Source organism: Mustela erminea, chromosome 9, assembly GCF_009829155.1.
Source record: "Mustela erminea isolate mMusErm1 chromosome 9, mMusErm1.Pri, whole genome shotgun sequence".
In the NCBI taxonomy this organism is placed as follows: Eukaryota; Metazoa; Chordata; class Mammalia; order Carnivora; family Mustelidae; genus Mustela; species Mustela erminea.
In genome coordinates this window covers 45,533,891-45,555,604 of record NC_045622.1, presented here as the reverse complement: position 1 = coordinate 45,555,604, position 21,714 = coordinate 45,533,891, and the positions used below count along the sequence as shown (strand labels likewise).

Sequence of the window (21,714 nt, the reverse complement as noted above, 5' to 3'; positions counted from 1 at the left end):
TGACACTCTGAAAACTTGTAGTCTATAAGAAGACCTATAAGACACCAACAAAAGAAGCTCATTTACTTCAGTCCCCTGTGAATCAGTTCAGTCCACAAAATCTGGGAAGAAAACTGGGTTGTGGAAGGGGAGACAATCTTCCCTGACATGGTCCTGGAAAGTCAGAGTACTTAGGTTTTATCCTTGGTTGTACTACTTAAGATACACTGGAAAGAGCATGGGCTTTGGAGTTACCTGGGACTGCATTTACTGAATTTGGGAATATTCTTTGAACCATGTATATTGATCAAATGAGATGATGTACATAAACTCCAGTACATTGTTCATTTCCTTCTCTTATGATTGATGGTGTTGCTTGAAGCTACTGACTTGCTTTTCCTCCATTGTTAAGAGTACTTTTTTCTGAGAGTTGATTTTATGAGTGGCTTTCCTTAAATTTATGTTTTTCAAGCATAAAATACTAAGTCAAAAGAATGGTAATCACAGGACCATCCCTAAAGAGTGCAAAGTACTATACAGAATATAAGGAGATCTCATGCAATAGTAGAATATATAGAAAATTACTCCCTTTCTCTCCATCAGTCCCTAGTCTGGGGACTTCCTTTGCTTTCTGCAGTCTTTTACTATATAGGCAGAATAAGCCCAAACTGTCCACCAAGTGAACATGCATAGTCATTGGTAGGTCTGTGGCTATAGAGAGCCCTTGGTAGCAGAAATGTGTTCTTTTTTTTTTTTTTTTTTTTTTTTTTTATTGATTTTTTAAAATAGGTTTTACTTTTTAAGAACAGCTTCAGATTTACAGAAAAATTGGGAAGATAGTATAGAATAATTGGGAAGATAGTATCCTATAACTAGTTTTCCCTATTATTAATGTCCTACATTAACATGATTACAATCATAACAATGTTACAATTATCAAACTAATATTGATACATTATTATTAACTAAAGTTCATATTTCCTTAGTTCATATTCCTTTAGTTTTATTCATATTTCCTTAGAAATGTGTTCTTTTGTAAATAAAGGGAAATGCTCTCTTTAAAACTGTTTAAAAAAATAGAAAAAAAGAGAAAATTTAAATTCCTGTTGTCAGAACTGTTCTCTTGCCTATAGCTAGTTTATCATCTCAACATTTATTATTTAAACAAGGCTGACTCTTCTGTAATACATAACTATTATTCTTTCTGCTCATTCAAATCCATTTATTTATCTATATTTCCTCCCTTTCTCCTTCATTAATTTCATAAATGTTTACAAGGTGTTTACTATGTCCCAGACACTATTCTAGGTTCCATAAATTCATAGAATGACAAAACATACAGTCTCTGCCCTTAAGGAGGAAGTAGAAATAAAGAATCTCACAGGTGGGAGCACCTGGGTTGCTTGTCTCTCTGCCCCTCCCTGCACTTGTGCTCTCTCTCTCTCTCTCTCTCAAATAAATAATATCTCAAAAAAAAAAGAATCATACAAGTAAGATAAGGTTGCAATATTGATGAGTTCTGCAAAGGAGATGTATGTAGTGTATTGGAAATGCATTGAGATGGTACTGATGTACAAAGGAAGGTCAGAGAAGGCTTCCTTAAGGGAATGCTAATTAAACTTAAATTTGAAAAGTAGAATCAACTTGGGAAGAAGGAAGAAGAGGTTTATTTTGGCAGAGGTAACTGCATGTACAAAGATCCTATCTCAGGAGGGGAAGTTCTCTTTATGAGGAGCTATAAGGTCAGTATGGCTAGAATTCAGAGAATACCTTTCAGGATGCTTGGTGGGAAAAGGATTTGGGAGGGAGACACAAGTCAGATGATATTTAGAATTTCACTGAAGTATTTTAAATAGACTGGTGAGAGAGGAGAGGATCTTATAGTATGGTCATATCTGAATTTTGAAATCTTCACTGTGGATGCTATGTGGAGAACACGTAGGAGAATGAAAAAAAAAAAAAAAGGTTGTGGTTAAAAACAAAAGAAAACATCAGCCCCAGCAACTTCTTCCTAGAAACATTGCCAAAGGCAAGGGAAGCAAGTGCAAAAACGAACTATTGGGACTTAATTCAAGATCAAAATCTTTTGCACAGCAAAGGAAACAGTCAACAAAACCAAAATACAGCTGACAGAATGGGAGAAGATATTTGCAAATGACACATCAGATAAAGGGTAGTATCCAAAATCTATAAAGAACTTATCAAACTCAATACCCAAAGAACAAATAATCCAATCAAGAAATGGCAGAGGACATGAACAGACATTTCTGCAAAGAAGATATCCAGATGGCCAACAGACACATGAAAAGGTGCTCCACATCACTCGGCATCAGGGAAAACAAATCAAAACCACAATGAGATACCACCTCATGCCAGTCAGAAGGGCTAAAATTAATAAGTCAGGAAATGACAGATGTTGGAGAGGATACGGAGAAAAGGGAACCCTCCTACACTGTTGGTGGGAATGCAAGCTGGTATAGCCACTCTGGAAAACAGCATGGAGTTTCCTCAAAAAGTTGAAAATAGAGCTACACTACAACCCAGCAGTCACACTACTGGGTATTTACCCTAAAGATACAAATGTAGTGATCCGAAGGGGCATGTGCACCCAAACATTTATAGCAGCAATGTCCATAATAGCTAAACTATGGAAAGAACCTAGATGTCCATCAACAGATGAATGGATAAAGATAAAGTGGTATATATATACAATGGAATACTATGCAGCCATCAAAAGAAATGAAATCTTGCCATTTGCAATGACGTGGATGGAACTAGAGGGTATTATGCTGAGCAAAATAAGTTAATCAGAGAAAGATGATTATCATATGATCTATTAGGAATTTGAGAGGCTGAGTGGGGGCTTGGGGGGTAGGGAAGGAAAAAAATGAAACAAGATGGAATTGGGAGGGGGACAAACCATAAGAGACTCTTAATCTCACAAAACAAGCTGAGGGCTTCTGGGGGGTGAGGGAGTGTGGAGAGGGTGTTTGAGTTATGGACATGGGGGAGGGTATGTGTTATGGTGAGTGCTGTGAACTGGGTAAGCCTGACGATTCACAAACCTGTAACCCTGGGGGAAATAATACATTATATGTTAATAAAAATAATTTTAAAAATGGAAACACTGCAAACAACATGATGTTCTAACAGGATCTTTTTTTTTTTAAGATTTTATTTATTTATTTGACAGAGAGAGATCACAAGTAGGCAGAGAGGCAGGCAGAGAGAGAGAGAGAGAGGAGGAAGCAGGCTCCCTGCTGAGCAGAGAGGCCAATGCGGGACTCGATCCCAGGACCCTGAGATCATGACCTGAGCCGAAGGCAGCGGCTTAACCCACTGAGCCGCCCAGGCGCCCTCTAACAGGATCTTGATGCAATAAATTATGCTGTCTACACAAAGTAGAAAGTGAACTTGAAGAAACACTTCAGGGAATGAAAGAATATATTATGGTATGGTGCTCATGGTATAAAGTAAATATTTTATTGCAAATGAAAACAAAACAAAACAGAACAAAATTCTAGTTATGAAGCTTTTGTAGAAGTCTAACATAAATTAGAGTGATGGTAGAAATGAAGAAGTATGAACAGATATGAGATATTTAAGGGTGAGGATCCCAGGACATAGAGATGAATTGTGTATGGGAGTGGTTAAGAGGAAGGGAAATATAAGAGATAACTCCTAATTCTTGGACTTGTATGAAATAGTGGGTACAAGTATCATTTACTGAATTCTGGTGCTCTAGAAAAAGCTTCATTGGGTGTGGTAATAAGAGGATCATGAAATCCATTCTGGACAAGTTCAGTTTGAAGAATATTTAAGGTATAAGTAAAGATATCTGTTTGGCCTGTGAACATGGGCAGGAAATGCAAGATCAAGGAAGTTGTTTTTGTTTTCTTGAGCAAAAAATGAGAATATTTAAATACTGATATGTCTAAGAAACCAACTGATTTAAGGACTGAGAAATGTTCAATAGATTATTCAATAAGGAAGTAGTTGATAGTTTCAGTAAAGTGGTAGAGGTTGAAAAGGGCTTGAAGAAATAGAATATTTACAGTATATTTTCTAGATGAATAAAATCTTTCTAGATGAATAAGAACAACTGCCACTTCAGAGAAAAATGATGACGGCAGTTGTTGTTAGAATGAGTGATTAAATACGTACAAGAGAAGGCCTAATCAATGCGTTTCCTTGAAGAAGGAAATGGACAAGGCACAAAGACCGTGTGCCATGGTCGGTCTCTAATATGAACATACAGCTATTGGAAGGTATCAGTATATTTATGCATATTTCTGGTGGGAAACTGATAGAAATCCAGTTTGATGGCTTTTGTTTACTCTGAAATAGGAAGTGAGGGAGGTTGCCTGCTGAGAATGGGAGGAGAGATGGAAAAAGGAGGGTATCAGATGCTGGAACTACCATTATAGGGAATGGGAGGATGAGGTGATCAGACGAAAGAGATGAGACTGCCAGGGTTCCTTCAGAGTGCAAGTGGAAGTTTAGTCCTTTAGGGAAAATGCTTTCTGATCTAACCCACACCCCACTGTGTTCTCTTTGGTTTGGATTCTCTTAGCTCTTGTATGGAGGCAGCCTCTGTCACATCAAAACAGCTGTCTTGTCTCATTGACATCATTCTTGTCTGGCTCTTTTATACGTGTATGTCTAATCTCTGCAACAGAAGAGGGCAACTCAAGGACAGAAACATGGTTCCACAATACCCGATAGAACACTGTGCTCATAATGGGGGTTATTAAGGGTTTATTTGAAACTTGAAGAGGTTTATTAAACATGAGTCAACTGTGGGACATTCTATACTGGGAACTTGACATGAAGATGACTCTTTGTTTAATGTATGGTTTTAAGTAAAACAAAATATAAGGATGGCCATTTCTACCTTTTTCAGTTAAAGGATAATTTCCTTTTATTCTTGGAGACTTAGTCTAGGAATTATCTCTTTGAAGCCTCTCTTGACCTCCAGTCCTTCCATTGAGCCCCACCTGCTAAATTATTATGGCATTTATCCCATGAAAGAACATTTGAAATTTTATATGATTCTCTTCCTCATTACTTGTGAAAGTGGCTGAATCTTACTTAGCTTTCATTTCTCAGATCCTAGCCTAGGGCTTCTTGAAATTAAAATGAATGGAAAACAAAAGATGAGCACAACAGAAATCAATAGAGATTCTCTTGATTATCTTCATTCCAGGAAGGCTTGTTCCTCTGCCCTTTCTCTTTGTGTCACCATTTTCCAAGTTGCTGAAACCAGAAACTTGGACATTTTTGATGTTTCTCTTTTTCTTACCTTCTGTATTCAGTCCATTATTCTTGTCAGATCTACTTCCAAGATGTTTCTAAAATTCATTTATCTCCATCTTCACTGATACCATCAATATCTAAGTCACCCATCATCTCTTACTTGGATTACAAATGAGAGGATTTTAACTTGATCCTTCATTTTCACCTGCCCCTCCCCTCGACAAGCCGCTATTCATGCATTTGCCCAAGTAATCTGAAAAAAAATATATGAATCTAATTATACTACTACCCTCTCTAGCTTGAAACCCTTTTTTAAAAAAAAAAAAGATTTCATTTATGTATTTGAGAGAGAGGGGGAGTGGTAGGGAACAGGAGCTGGGTGGGGAGAAGAGGGAGACGGAGAGGGAGCGGGAGCCTGGCATGGATCTGGATCTCAGGACTCCCACATCATGACCTGAGCTGAATGCAGATGCTAACTGACTGAGCCACCCAGGCGCCTCAACGTAAAACCTTTTAATGGCTTTCCATTGCACTAAGCATGCATTTCACACTTTTTGACACAGTTTCAAGTCCTTGCATAGGGTGGCCTTTGCCTGTCTCTTTCAGTTCATGGCATAACAGTCTTTCTCCAACTTCCTGGTTCTAGGCACCAAGGTTTTCTTTTAGTTTTAGAAGACTCCAAGGGCTTCCAGCTTAAGTATCTTTGCCATGACTCCTTCATGTACACTGAATATTCTCCACACACTGAACAACCGGCTCCTTCTTGTCTTTACGTTTCAACCTGAATGTTACCATGTCAGAGGTATCTTTTCTGTTCACAGTTTCCTTCTAGGGAATTTCCCCCATCTCTTTCTATTCCTAATTGATTTTATTTTTCCTTTATACACTTTATCACAGTTTGTAATTGTGTATGATTTGCTGACTTGTTTATTATGTTATAGGTTGTAAGCTCTGTAATAGCTGGGAATTTGTCTATTCTTTTTGCAGTAGTGGACCCAGTACCTACCACAATGCCTGTGACTTAGAATTAACTAAGTGTTGCCTTAGTGAATGAAATGCATGTATGCATTAATGAATGAATAAAAATGAATAAATGAACAGAATAGGAGGAATGAGATAGCTTGACCTCACAGGATTATTGAGGGAATGACACATGGAAGTGGACACAAAAATGTTGACAAGCAAAAGAGTTGTACACTTATTAAGCATTTATGTTAAACTTGCTATACGTTGCATTATTTCATTATTTCATATTTAATTTGCTTTTGTGCTACAGGTAAAAAGTGCATTTTGAGATTAGATTTTCTTGCCACTCTTGCTAAGCAGCAGCCTGTTAATATGCCATGGTTAATTAATTGAAGCAGATTTCTTTATGAAAGAAGAATCAAATCTGATAATCTTTGGGTGGTTTGTGTATTTACGTGTGTATGCACACAGTAACATACTAGTGAGATGCATAGGACTTAAAGAGAAATATGATATGCTTTTTCCTTTGTGTTCATAGAGTGCTGCTTTAACTTAATTGAATTGGTTGTCTTTGGACAGTGAGTCTTATTTTGAGAGCTACTAGGTCTCCATGCCAAATAATATTTGGTAGCATTATCATAGCATTACTGTTTCCTCTGACTTCCTTTTCTTTAGTTAGTTGTTCACTTTTTTTTGTCTAGTTTTCTTTTACTTTAAAATTTCATATCAGAGACCAGTCAGTGTAGTGCTTGTATAAAGTAGCTAAGGGTAATTCAGTTTTCTCACTCTTCTATAACTATTGTTTGCCTTCCCGTGTTCCATAAACTTTGAAATACTGAAAATGTCTTATCTGAACAGTTGTCAGAATTAGGGGGAAAACCCTCATAAAAGTAGAAAGTAACTTCAGTATGCTAAAAATAAGCTCAAATTTATTAAAATTGCTGAATTCCAGACTCCTGCTACTACTGATTTACACTGTAGCCTAAATTAGACCTCATCTACGGGAAAAACATCAGAATTATGGCAATCCAGACAGTAAGATATTATATGACCATGAGTGATTAAAAATATATAGCTCATTAAGGATATATCTCCTATACCTATAAGGTTAATTGCATGAGTTTTTTTTTTTTAAGATTTTATTTATTTACTTGACCGAGAGAGATCGCCAAGTAGACAGAGAGGCAGGCAGAGGGAGAGGAGGAAGCAGGCTCCCTGCTGAGCAGAGAGCCCGATGTGGAGCTGGATTGATCCCAGGACTCTGGGATCATGACCTGAGCCAAAGGCAGAGGCTTACCCCACTGAGACACCCCAGGCACCCCACATGAGATTTTTTTGACAAAGACATTATGAACTACAAAATACTCATGATTTGTTTTAATTACAACATTTCTTTTTGTAACCCAACAACAAGCAGAATTTACAATAATGCCCCTGAGTCGATTCATTCATCCAATAGACATATATTAACTACGTGTTATATATAGAACACTTTTTTAGGAAGGTAGTGTAGTGAAGTGTTTAAAAACATTGACTTTGGCGTTACATTTCAAATGCCTCTGACTTGTGAACTTGGACAGTAAGTAGCATAATCTTTATGTAATTTTATTTACCCACCTATTTGATGAGTGTTATGAAAAAGTTAAGATGGAAATAAAATGTTTTCCTCACATTGATATAATTAAATTATGTAAAACTCTTAACATAGATCCTGACACTTTATAAGTGATAACTTCTTGATAAATGAGGACATTTTTTAGTCTAATTCCTTTTCTTATTCCTATTTTTAGAATAAATATGATTACTTTATAGAAAGATTATATTTCATAATAAGATGAAATAATTTCATCTTATTTCATAATATGAATATGAAATAATAATTTCATCAAATATTATTTCATAATAAAAATAAGAAAGATTATATTTCATAATAATTCATAATAATCATAATTTCATGATTATAAAATTTAAATTAAATAATCTTGTAGATGAAAAGATGTATTGAGAAAATGCATAAGACACTATACTTGATAGTGATTTAGTGATATCAGTTAATATTTTGTAAGGTGGCCCCTTTACTATTGGGTCTTATATTGAAACCAAACCTGCCAGTTGTCCTTGTTATATTATCTGTACAAACACAGTTCATTCCATCTACGAAGGCCTGCATAGCATGGCATGGCTTTGGAGCTACATGTTGTATACATAGCGGGAGCAAAGTTGGCAAGCTGTAGAGATTGCCAAGAAGAGACAGGTAGGAGCCAGATTATGGATGGCTTTGTATCATTTACTATAAATAGCAGACATGAAGAGGAAAATGCATCAAGGCAAACTTGGCAACTCGTGTAATACTATGGCATCTTTTTTTTTTTTTTTTAAGATTTTATTTATTTACTTGACAGAGAGAAATCACAAGTAGAAGGAGAGGCAGGCAGAGAGAGAGAGAGAGGGAAGCAGGCTCCCTGCTGAGCAGAGAGCCCGATGCGGGACTCGATCCCAGGACCCTGAGATCATGACCTGAGCCGAAGGCAGCGGCCTAACCCACTGAGCCACCCAGGCGCCCCACTATGGCATCTTTGATTGCACAGTCTTGGAATCACTGCCCAGCTTTAAGCACTGTGCCTATAGTTGGTACGATCTTTGCATCATGGCACTTATAGAATAAATGCAGAGAATGTTGCTATGTCCTCCATCTAAATTTATCCATTTGCATGAAAGTTTGAAAAAAAACTTTGGGCCTAGACTACTAAAATTGAACATGTATTTCTGCCTAGAGACATAACATATATTGTTTGGGAGTGCTATGATATCACAGTTATTTTACTTTTCTCAGAGTAGGAGCAGGAAGAGTGTAGTTGACTCTATTAACAAATGATAACTTTGCAAGTACATACAGATACTCTACTGGATGTCCACTGTGTTACCGATAAATTTATGATCTATTTGGGATGCAAAACACAAACATACAAAAAAATAAAGAATAATTGTAGACAAGAAATGTTAAGTTATATAGGAAAAACACTGACAGTTTTTCTGCAGATATTCAGAGAAGGAAAGAAGAGTTCCCAGCATCATCAAATGCCCTTGAGATGGTATCTAGGAGTTTCTGTATTCCTAAGACTAATTTTAGAAGCCCATAACTAAAAAGACTTGCAAGCCATGATGGAATGCTTTCTTGAGTCAGGATGACATTATGGATTGATGGCAGTCCAAGTAAGGTGCAAAACAGCACCAGAATAAGGCTGCAAATGCCACCATATATTTCTCAGTAAGATAGTGGACAATGCTGTCATCTTCTTTTTCTACTTCAGTTTCTTAAAAATTATTTATGAGCATAATTGTGCAAGAGTCAAAATTTCCTTGGGAGGTACTTATGTAAAGTGAGTAGTAGATAGCCTTCAAATTGGAACAAACTAGCAGTTCACATAGAACACATTATTTCAGCAACCCTAAAGATATTTGCATAGCTCTGAGGGTCTATTTTAGACCTTTAAGATTATATCATTTTCACCAGCTCATGTTCTTTCTCATCAATATATCCCTTGCTCAGTTTAATTCAAAATACTATTGAGTCTAATAACTATGCGCTAAGTGCTGTGTCACTCACTAGAGGCACCATGGTGAACTAGTTCCTGCCATTAAGGAGTTCACATTTTTCCCATTGGAGCTGGAGTAGAGGATTGTATGTATCACTTGTTGAAGGGTAATGGAAGAGACATGGATTTACTCTGACACCATGAACCCACTTACCAGTAAAGTGCCCTTGGATTAGGTGATAACCTCTTCATCTATCAAAACCATGCTGATGGATATTACTTTATATGCATCAAGGGAGCTCTGAGAGCCACTCTTAATCCTACTAAATATTCTTAGTTCATTGACTCTCAAATTTGAGATGACTATCCCATACCTTTATGTTCCTCAAAACTCCACTCTCACTCTCAGCTAACTTGCTTTCTATTTCACTGAGAAAGTAGGAGCAACCAGAAAAGAACATTCATAACCCCTGCCTGCCTGCACCTGTACCCACATATTTTGACTTCCTTTCTAACACCCCACTTGAGGCCATGTTCTACTCCTTTTGTGCTAGATCTCATTTCCTCTTTCACCTAAGGACATGTCTTCCCTTCAATTGGAAAATCCACAGATCCATCACATTAGAGCATTTTGTATTCTCAATAATTTATAAATTATGGAATCACCCTATTCTATATTAGCATCCCACTACAAACCTGTGAAAAATAATGTTGTAGCTCATAGCTCTATCATGGAAGATCTCTGACCATTGCACATTCAATTCCTATATCAAATAATGAAACCAAGAAGGAAAATAAAGTCTAGCAATCCTCTTAAAGAAAACCCATTGTTAAAAATTCCTTTAGTTCTGAACAGAAGGACATATCTAAATTTCTGAATATATTTCTAACTCTGTTTACATAGCGGTTATCCACATGGATTTTTCCAAATAAATAAGATTAGAAATCCTGACAGTCTTGTGAAGGAAAACCTTCAAATATGCTACTATGGCTGCCAAGATGGTTGTCCAACAATGCAAAGTTGCCCAGCTTTGCAATGCATAGAATCTTCATGACACCTTCTATGATACAACACACAGCTAATAAAATACCAATCTCTCCTGAATTCATTAATTTCCACAGCAAACTCAAAGAGCATCAGTTTTCTCAGGAGAGATAATGAATTATTCCATAAATGGGAAAAAGCTGGGAACCTGAAAGACTCACCTAGCTTTTCTCTGTGCTGAATGTGAGGTGTAAAAAAAGATATTTCACTTCTCTGAGCTTCAGTTTTCTCATCTGTCAAACCAAAGAGCTATCCTTTGGCAAAGTCAGGTGGGGATTATGACCAGGGAGATTATGCTTTCAGGAATCCTAGAAAAGTTCTGCTTAATGTTCTCAATATAAGGGCAAAATATTCTTAGAGCAGATTAAAACTTGTATTATGCTCTAAAGTGATGGATCTATGTTAAAAACAAATATCAAAACATACAAATCTCCCTCTTTTTTTTTTTAAGATTTTATTTATTTATTTATTTATTTGACAGAGAAAGAGAGAGATCATAAGTAGACAGAGCAGGAGGCAAAGAGAGAGGGGGAAGCAGGCTCCCTGCTGAGCAGAGAGCCCTATGCTGGGCTCAATCCCAAGACCCTGAGATCATGACCTGAGCCGAAGGCAGGGGCTTTACCCACTGAGCGAACCAGGTGCCCCATAAACTCCCCCTTTCATGACAAAAACCCTCAAAAGACTAGAAATAGAAGGGAACTCCATTCTGGTAAAAGACATCTATTAAACACACACACACACACACACACACACACACACGCACACACACACACACACGCACACACACACACACACACACACACACACACACAGCTAACATCCTATTTAATGATGAAACAAGAATACTTTCCCCTAAAATCAAAAAACAAGTCAAGAATGTCTGTTCTTGCCAACTCTAAATAGTGTAATGGATACTCTAGCCAAGGCAGTTGGGAAAGAAAATGAAATAAGTGGAGTCCAAATTGGAAAGGAAGAAGTAAAACTATCTCTTTTTGCAGATGGCATGATCTTATATATAGAAAATCCCAAGGAATTCACTGAAAAGCTCTTATAACTAATAGTTACAGCAACATTTCAGGGTACAATATTACTAAGCAAAAACTGACTGTATTTCCATACACTAGCAATGGCCAACCCAAAATCAAATTAAAAAAACAATCCCATTTATAATAGCATCACAAAAAAGAGAAGGCAGAAAGAGGTAAGTGAAGACACTGAATCAGTCAAGTTGGTTAAAGTTGGAATTCTTAGGAAATATTCAAAGGTACAGAAAAAGAGGAAAGTGGGAACACTGGACATAAAATTTGCTGACTTCATTTTTCCTGTGGGCCTGCCTGTTGTTCCTAGATCGTTACCTATTATTCTTCCACTTAGCTTCTTAGATCTTGGTAGCACTTCAGGACTTGCAACCTTCTTTTCTTTGACCAAATCATGCAGGGTACCTGTTTGCCTGATTTCTGTTCTGTACTCTGTGTAGATTTTATGGGTGCTCACTGGGAATACCCTTTCATCTCTCCCATAAAGCAATGCCCATCCAACCCCTCCATACTATGGACTTCCTTTCTGGACATGTTTCAGAAATCACTGTAAGAAATTTATCTGATATAAGTACTGCATTTCCCAACACACTCTAGAAACAAGTATATATCCAAAGTCCTATAAGGGCCAGAAGAGAGAGAAAAAAGGACTGTATCTATTGTGTCAATCTAATCTTCCTCATACTTGCCTTGATTTAAAGCACTTGACTACAGCAAAATTGGAATCAAGTACATTCTGCAGAGTTCACATTTCTTAAAGTGCATTGTGATTTTTCTAAAATAATTTGCCCTCTAGATTCTTTTCTAACCCCATGGCTACCACCCAGAAGGCCAGATGCACTCTAATCCCAGTGCAGACCAAGTTAAGGCCCTATACTCTGCAATTTTCCACAATTTTCTGAAAACTGTGATCATCTGATAATGTCCTGACTTTTTGTTCTATAAGGGGACTGCTGATGGTATGAAAACCTTGCTATAAAAAATAAAAATTGTATCCGGTCTTTGGAAAGACAATACTCATCAAAGCCATCCTGGGTGTGATTTCCCACCAGCTGAGTTAGCCCAGCGGGTGCTGTGTTCATAGGAATTCTGGAAGCACCCAGAGAGCAGATACAACATTATTTATTTTATGACTTGGTTGGATGTCTCTGAGTGCCACGGTCTGGGTTTTATGTGGGCTGTATACAAAATGAGGTCACACAGTGAACTGTGGAGAAAAAAAACAGAAGTTGAGAAGGAGCTATAAAATCAGGAGGAAAAATGTTTAGATTACTATATGCACATTGCTTATGCACATTGTATTAACTGGCTTCAATTAGAGTGACTGATTCTGACTTGGTAACGTCAGGCAGTCTGAGAGAACACACTGAAATAATTAACACTTTAAATGAACATCTCCTCTGGTTTCTTTGGGGGAATGTCTGTTTTTATTGATTTCCCATAGAAGAGAAAAATTACTTTCATAATCTAGAGAGACATGGTAGGGAAATGTTAAAATGATTTAAATTAAAAGGAGTATCCAACTCTACTCTTCAAAAATGGTCTTTGTAACTCAGAATATAAACATCTCTTAATATGACACTCTTACATCATCAGCTCCTGCCTGTCAAAGAGCAAAATGTTTCTTTTCAAAAGCTTCAGAATTTCTGCTTTCAGAGTCTTAAAAAAGATGTTTATTAAATCCTAGAACTTTTCTCTGTCCCGGCCTAAATCCTTTTCCAAAGAAAGGATCCTTCTAAATAAATTCAAATAAATAGCCCTAAATTAACAACTAGTTACTTCCTATTTTTTTTGGTTCCTCACCAATTCATCCTGCCCCACTCACTTCCTTCTGGGATGACCTATCCTTTTCTTTTTTGTTCTCTTACCACTCACCAAGCAATGGCTACATGCCAGGTTCTATGTTAACACTTTCTTGCATTATCACATGTAAATCTCAAAATATCCTATTGCAGATGGGAGCGGGAGGGAGACAAACCATAAGAGACTCAATCTCACAAAAAAAATGAAGGGTTGCCACAGGGTGGGGGGAGAATGGGGGGGTGGGCGGGGGCTGGGGGCAGGTGGCTGGGTTATGGACATTGGGGAGGGTATGTGCTATGGTGAGTGCCGTGAAGTGTGTAAACCTCACGATTCACAGACCTGTACCCCTGGGGCTAATAACATATTGTTATTAATGTTAATAAAAATGTTTTATGTTAATAAAAGATAAGAAATTTAAAAATATATCCTGTTGCATGTATAAATTCAAGAGAGGATAAGTAAAATGTCTGAGGTCACATGACTAGTAAGTGGCGGAGTTTGTATTTTAACACAAATCTTAATCAGTTTTAAAGTTTGCATATTTAATTATTACTAAATATTGCATTTCCTGTCTTCCAAAATCCATCTTGAAGCAAACCTCCATCTCCATTCTGTACATTATAGCTTTTTCTTTTTTTGAGAGAGAGTCTGAGTGCGGGGAGGGGTAGAAAGAGAAGGTGAGAATCTTAAGCAGACTCCATTCTCAGTACAGAGCCTGACACAGGGTTCAATTGTATATCCCTAAGATCATGACCTGAGCAGAAATAAAAAAGTCAGACACTTAACCAACTGAGACACCCAGGCACCCCATAGCATTTTGTTTTAGCATTTTATAGCATGTATTATCCAGCATAATGATTATTTAAATGTATTGTTTCCTGCTTTATCTTAAAGAATGCAAGGGTTTATAACTTAGAAAATGTACTCAGCAAATGCTTTTTAAATGAGTAGATGAAAGTTGATGTAGTCAGAATGCAGCGTTCTAATTTGCAAATGTTAACATGATTTTTGAAAATACTTCACGTATCTATTTATGGGTGAATATTATATAACAAGAGAGATACACAGGTATAACAATATTCATGATAATCTCTATAACAGCAGGGATTTTGGAAACTCCTCTCATTGCATTATTTTTAAAGTATGCAAATATGCAGAGAAACAAAGTGATTATTGTAGACAAACCATATGTATTTACATATCATATTCCAAACGATAAAATCACATATTACTGTCATTTCTAAGTAATGCCCAATAACTAAGTTTCATTCCTGAAAGTGAACAATTCCGTGTATAAGCCATAACCATACTGAGTGGTCCGGACATTTAGGCCTTGAAATGTAGCAGCCACTCAAGCCTCCTGCAGTTGGTCGAATCTAAGGTTCTTAGTTTCTAAGCACCAGAAACTAATTCTTAGCCTAGTTCACCCCAGCCAGATTCAGAGATCAGCCAGTTTTCACCTGAGTCCCAGAACCGATGGGTCTCTTTCATTTGCTTGTAAGTGGCAGGGATTCAGGTAACCACTGCTCATATTCATTTGATTGTATGACCCAATTAAATTTAAAGCATAGAGGTGAAGCAGGATATCATTCTAGTCCTTAATGCAGCCATACGAGGAGAGAGAAATTAAAAAATAAAACTGTCATGCTTTTTGTTAGGGAAGATATTTTATTTACGGTTATTCAAAAAGTATAAATATGTCCATGTTTCTGTATAATTACTGAAGGTAAAATTTCTATTCATCTTGAACCCTAATTTGTGCAAGTCAGTCCTGGCTAAAAGGAAAAGTCTTTAAAATACCTCTTGGTTCCATTGTTACAGAGGTGTGGAGTGCCAAAAAAAGAGAGCATCTAGGAAGAGACTAAGCAAATAGTAATAGAAGCCATTTTCAAGGCAACATGGAGCTGGTGACAGGCATTTGCAGAGCAATTTGCAGAGAGAAGCATTCTTAAGAAAACCAATGATAAAAGCTCCGCACTTAAAATGAACCTGGGGCAAATGCACACACAAAGACCGAGACGTTTTTGGAAAAAGTAATAAAGCCCAATTATAAGGATACAATCATTTCAGAGCAAAGCACCAAGGAACAATAATAGAACATCCAGGAGAAAAATGTAGGAAGCAATCAAGTAAACTTAAAAATGCACAAAGCTAACAGACTATCTATTAACAATGTAAGTATGCATTAATTTATTTATAACTTGCTTCAGTCAATGAAGGATTTGAGACAGACAAAACATTCTTTTAAACACAGGAGGCTAAGATTTTTCTATTTCCTGAGAGATGAGAAAATGGAAATTAATACCAAAAAGACTACACATTTTATATGTATTTTTGTTTTATAAATATGCTTATGCTAGTTGTATAGTTAATTATTCATATTTCTAATTTTATAATGTGGAGTAAGTCATTACCAAATTATTCTTTGGTCATTTTTTATGTACAGAAGTGTTGTATGTAATTAGATATTTGGAATAAATAGAAATAGACTATTTACATTATTAAATAAACTTCTGAAAATTCTCAAAATCTCAGTGTTCTCAGTATTTCTTCCTGTGTGTGTCTACCACTCAGTATGTAAACGCTATTGGGAGCTTCGTAAGTGCTGCTGACTAGGGGTATTCATTAAGGTGAGTTTTTTATTTTTCCTTCTTTAATTGCAAATAAAAAAAAAAAAATTACAGAGGAGCCTGGGTGGCTCAGTGGGTTAAGCCTCTGCCTTGGGCTCAGGTCATGACCTCAGAGTCCTAGAATTGAGCCCCATATCAGGCTCTCTGCTCAGCAGGAAGCCTGCTTCCCCCTCTCTCTCTGCTTACTTGTGATCTCTCTCTCTGTGTAAAATAAATAAATAAAAATCTTTTGTTTTTTTAAATTACACTTCCCCAAATAAACAAAATAAAAACAAAATCTAGAATAACTTGTGGGTGGGGGGATGTAACTTACTGATGACCAGCAGATTATTGGGGCCTTTTCACAAAATCAAAGAGAGATTTGAGTAAGCAGAATCTCAGAAGGACAGGTATAGAGCAGGCCTAAGGATTTCAGCAGTGAGGTTCACAGATGATTTTCCAAACTATTGTCATTTGTATGATTCAATACTATTGAATATCATTTTGGTATCTCTCTAGTACATATTCTAAATTCTCAGGAGAGAGAATCCAACTGGCCCAGGTGAGATGAGATATTTACCCCTAGATCAGTCAGACATGGCCAGGGACAGACTCACATAGCCCAAACATGGACCTTGAAAGCTTACCTTTGTGGATCAGGGTTACTTACAGAGAAAACAGAATCGTTATGAGTTGTCAACTCCTCTGGAAAGTGTCTGCCCCACTGGGAAATGTAATTACTTTTAAATAAACGGCAAAGGAAATCTATGAAACCAGCAGCTCTTAATTCCACAGCAGAAACAAGAAGAATCATCTTTCTGATGTTCTCACCTGACCACAGAATTGAGAATCAGACTATTTGGCATTTCTGACTTGTGCTCTTCAGGAAGAGTCTTAAATGTAGTCATCGACTTAGTCACAAATTTCCTATAACAAAAAGACCTAATCTGGGATTTCTAGATCCTACAGGGTCGAACTCTAAGGTAAGAATAAGAGATGTATTATTTTTAATAATCCAAAAGACTTAATTCTAATAATGGATTTACTTGCCATAAGATTGCACAAAATAACTAAAATGTCAAATTTCTGTTATTTGGGCGTGAAATTATCAGTGTAGTAGAGGATCACTACTAATCAGAATTTTTTTTTTTTTTTTTAGATTTTATTTATTTTTTTTGTGAGAGAGAGAGAGAGAGAGCACAAGTAGGCAGAGTGGCAGGCAGAGGCAGAGAGAGAAGCAGACTCCCTGTTCAGCAAGGAGCCCGATGTAGGACTCAAGCCCTGGACCCTGGGATCATGACCTGAGCTGAAGGCAGCCACTTAACCCACTGAGCCACCCAGGAGTCCCCTAATAAGAATTCTCTCTAGTGTTATATATTGATTGTCTTTGATAAAATGGGAATACTATCTTATTTATCTTCATACTTCCAGCAACAGTCATAGCGCCTGACACAGCTGAATCAAACCACTAAATTTGGCTTAGGTTGAAACAAAATTCCTTAAAACACATTCTCAATCATACTCTGTGCAGGAAAAGTGTAAAATGACCCTTGAAAGTAAGAAATGGAAACCACCTACCTAAGAAGGTAAAATACTACAATTATTCCTCTTCACCAACAAATATAAAGAGCTGAGATAATTTAATAAAACTTACTAAAGAGGAAGTCAACAGATTGAAGTCTCATTCATTGAACTTGCTCTCACAGAGTACCTATCACATACCAGGGGTTTACCTAGGCACAGGTACACCGGGACCCTGAATAGCTCCCAGTCTCTGCTGAAATAGACTTACAAATCAGTAATTATGAGATAATATCACCAGGGATACAGTAGAAGGGGTGACTGATGAAGAAACAGAATTATTAAAACTCATCCTTTCTCTGGCATCAGCAGAGTCCCTTAGCATGCACACCCCTCTGACCATCTGCTCTCACAAGTGTGACATTTTTATTCTCCAAGTCTCCAGCAAGTCTGGGCTGCCTCCGCACTGCAGGAATGCCTCCAAAATTTAGCTACACCATCTCTCCTTTGTTGAAAGTGATCCCACATTCTCCTCCTTCCATAGATAAACAAAAACAAGAGGCTTCATACTCTTGCGAATCAGAATGAAAAGTAGGCTCCCCCAGGCTTACTGCATTAGAAAGCACTCCTAAGTCACACTATGATAGACCAGCTTCACCTTCCAGCAGCTTGTATAGCAACAATATATGATGGTATTTAAGAAGCTCTGCATATCATTTTACATTGCTTGCACGGTGGGTCAAATGAGGGGAATGCTTGAAAAGTAATTTTCAAATTCCTTGTCTCCAACAAACACAAATTATTTTATAACAGGCAAACTGTCAGTTAGAGCACACACATTCCCCAAAGGAACCATTGTCCCAACTATCAGGCAAAGCATGTATGGGAGAATATCATACAAATCAGCCACTTCTTCGCTGACTTTTCTTTACAGTGTAGTAGAATGAGTTCATGAAAAGAGTCAGGGTGTCTGGGATCTATTCCCAGCTTTACAATTGATACACTATTCTTACTCCCTTTGCATTTAAATCTCCCACTGGTAACACAGGGATAATGACATAGTACCTGCTTGTTTCTAAGGCACTTGAAAATTCTCTGATAGAAGATTTCACACAAATGCAGAGACCATTATTATACCAGAAAGACTTGAAAATTCTAAATCCGTGTACTCATCACTATTAAATAGTCAACACAACAATGACAGAAGAGAAAACATCCTTCTCTAAAGCATCTAAAATCAAGTATTGCTGAATATGCAGCTACTGAAAAAAATACGTGTGCAAATATATTCATTTTAATGACTGTCCATCCAAATCTAAATCATCAATAATCCATTTAAATAAATCTTTGGCAAATTATCCTGACTCAAAAAAAAAACAAAAACAAAAACATAAATCCTTGATCACAGATATTTCTTACAACACAGAGCTTCCTGGAAAAAAAAAAAAAAAAAAAAAAAAACCTTTCTAGAATCTCAGGAAGGATTCTAGCCCATTCCACTAAGGTTGTTCCAAAATATAAAAATAATTCTCCTTTAATCACACTTACAGTACAGTGGTGGACAGGCATCCAAGCAGGGGCTTCCACTGAACAATTCTGGGCTGGGCATTTGCCTTGGTTTTGCTGCAAATAAGTAAAAGTGATTGTTATATCTTATATATTATGTGCAGCAATACATACAAGCTGCCATATCCATCATCGATATGTTTATTACATTATTTGCAGGTATAGGAGAAGGCTTTGAGAATGATTTTTTGGTGCAGTGCTGCAGAAAACTAGGTATGTAATTTCTACTCTGATTAGGGCATAAGAAATCATCCCTTGCTTTTCCTATTACTCTAAGGACTGGACTTTGGTCACTAAGCTTCCTCAGCAAGTGGCCTTTCAGGCCCCCACAGGACCCATCTGAGAACCCTCCTAACCCAGAGGCAAAACTGGTCTTCTTTCCTTTGGGCTTCCAGACAAAACTGATACACACTCTACCCATGCAAAATCACTTTAGTCAAGGTACAGATAGACTTGTTTACCTGTCTCCCCTTCTTGATTATGAGCTAGTGATGATTCCCTCTAGAGCATTTCATAGAACCCCAGAATGTACAGTCATTACAGAACAGATCTTAGAGGTCTTTCTTGTCACAACAGAAAATGAGGTGCAAAGAAATCAAACATGGAACATGAAGATTTGACACTGTAAGCCATTTGCCAGGCACTTCATCTTACATAAGAAATTTATCTCTAGCTAACCTATTCTTTCGCTATAACTCTTATAAATTATTTCTAATCGGCTTTTTAGAAAAAATGAAGTGCTTCACTTTCACTAACAATACACCTCCATCCCTGTAATAATGAGAACAGATTAGTGTTAAAAAAGGGGAGAAGGTGATTCAAATAACATATCTTTTACCTTTTATTTATTTTATTCTACACTCAATTATAATATAAACAAACTAATAATAATGTTACCAATAGTCATTAAAAAATCTAGCTGTGATTTATTGAGCTACTAAATATGCTGAAGATTGTTCTAGATCCATTATTTTATCACTAGTCACCACAACAAGTATAGATAGCAGTATTATTGAACCCATTCTACAAGGGAGTAAACTGAGGCTCAGAGAGGCTAAGCAACTTGCCTAAAAGCTACCCTACAAGAAAACAGCCTTGCTGGTATTGCAGCAAGAAGCTGACTGGCTCTGATGCCCCTACATGCTTCCTGTATGAGAAGCTGCCTCTGGTATTTTTCATTTTCTATCTGTTTAATGGGCCTTAAGACATGTTATCAGCTAATATGTTTTCATGTTAGCAATGATCCTAACATTTCTGACCTAACTGGAATAAAATATTGAGTTCAGTACTTACACTAAGAATTATTTTTTGTGATTTATAAGCTTTTTAGAACAAACTTTATTTAGGTAATCTATTTTTAAGACATCACTAAACTCTAAAGTGCTGTTTGAGTGATTATTGATAAAGTCACCATAAAAATACACTTAGGTCATCAATCCCCATCGTCCTTGTTTAAATCAAAATATGACATATAGTACCAATAGGGTACATAAGGTACACTCAACTGATGTCAGATGATCACAATTTCAAGCTAAGCTCAACCATGTACTTGCTGTAATAAGCTGGTCTAAGTCTTGGTAGTCACATCTGTGAAACAGTGTTAGTGTCTCACCTTATTCATACAAATATTATTAGATGATACATATAAATTCACCCCAAATCATAACCACAGTCTGCAAGGGTGTTAATAGAACACACAAAGTAACAGGACAATCTTATCTTCCTTTTCTGATAGCCTAAGCCAGGTAAATAAATATAATTTATCTACATATGAGCTTAAGCTTTTTGACATTTGAAAATATTATTAAAATACTGGTTAGGGCATGTGGGTGGCTGAGTCGGTTAAGCAGCTGCCTTTGGCTTGGGTTATGACCTCAGGGTCCTAGGATCCAGCAGGCTCCCTGCTCAGGGGACAGCCTGCTTCTTGCTCTCCTTCTGCAGCTCCCTCTGCATGTGCTCTCTGCCTGTGTCAACTAAATAAATAAAATCTTTAAAAAATTTAAAAATTAAAATGCTAGTTATTATTATGATAGAGAACAGACTGAGGGTTGATGGAGAGAGGTAGTAGGGGATGGGCTAAATGGGTTATGGGTATTAAGAAGGACACTTGTTATGATGACCACTGGGTGTTGTATGTAAATGACGAATCACTAAATTCTACTCTTAAAATCAATATTACACTATATGTTAACTAGCTAGAATTTAAATCAAAACTTGGACCAAAAAAGCTAGTTATTATTATTCCCAATCATGAGAATTCATATCAAACAATGTTAACAGTGAGGATGTCTCCTTTGTAATAATTTATTATTGTTATTATTATTAGTAGTAATAGTAGTAAGCTTATTTCATATCTAGATAGTGTTTATTTTTATGGAGCACATGGCAAAGGCTAA

The 21,714-nt window shown here is 36.8% G+C and overlaps 1 protein-coding gene across 3 annotated transcripts in view; it reads right to left on the bottom strand.

Moving 5' to 3' along the window:
* DLG2 (discs large MAGUK scaffold protein 2) overlaps nt 1-21,714 on the bottom strand; it is a 2,075,147-nt gene that overhangs the window by 1,502,726 nt on the left and 550,707 nt on the right. For all 3 annotated transcript variants that reach the window (XM_032356653.1, XM_032356654.1, XM_032356656.1), the window contains one exon: nt 19,301-19,375. In XM_032356653.1, coding sequence (XP_032212544.1) covers nt 19,301-19,375 — 75 coding nt within the window. The remainder of the gene's footprint in view (nt 1-19,300; nt 19,376-21,714) is intronic.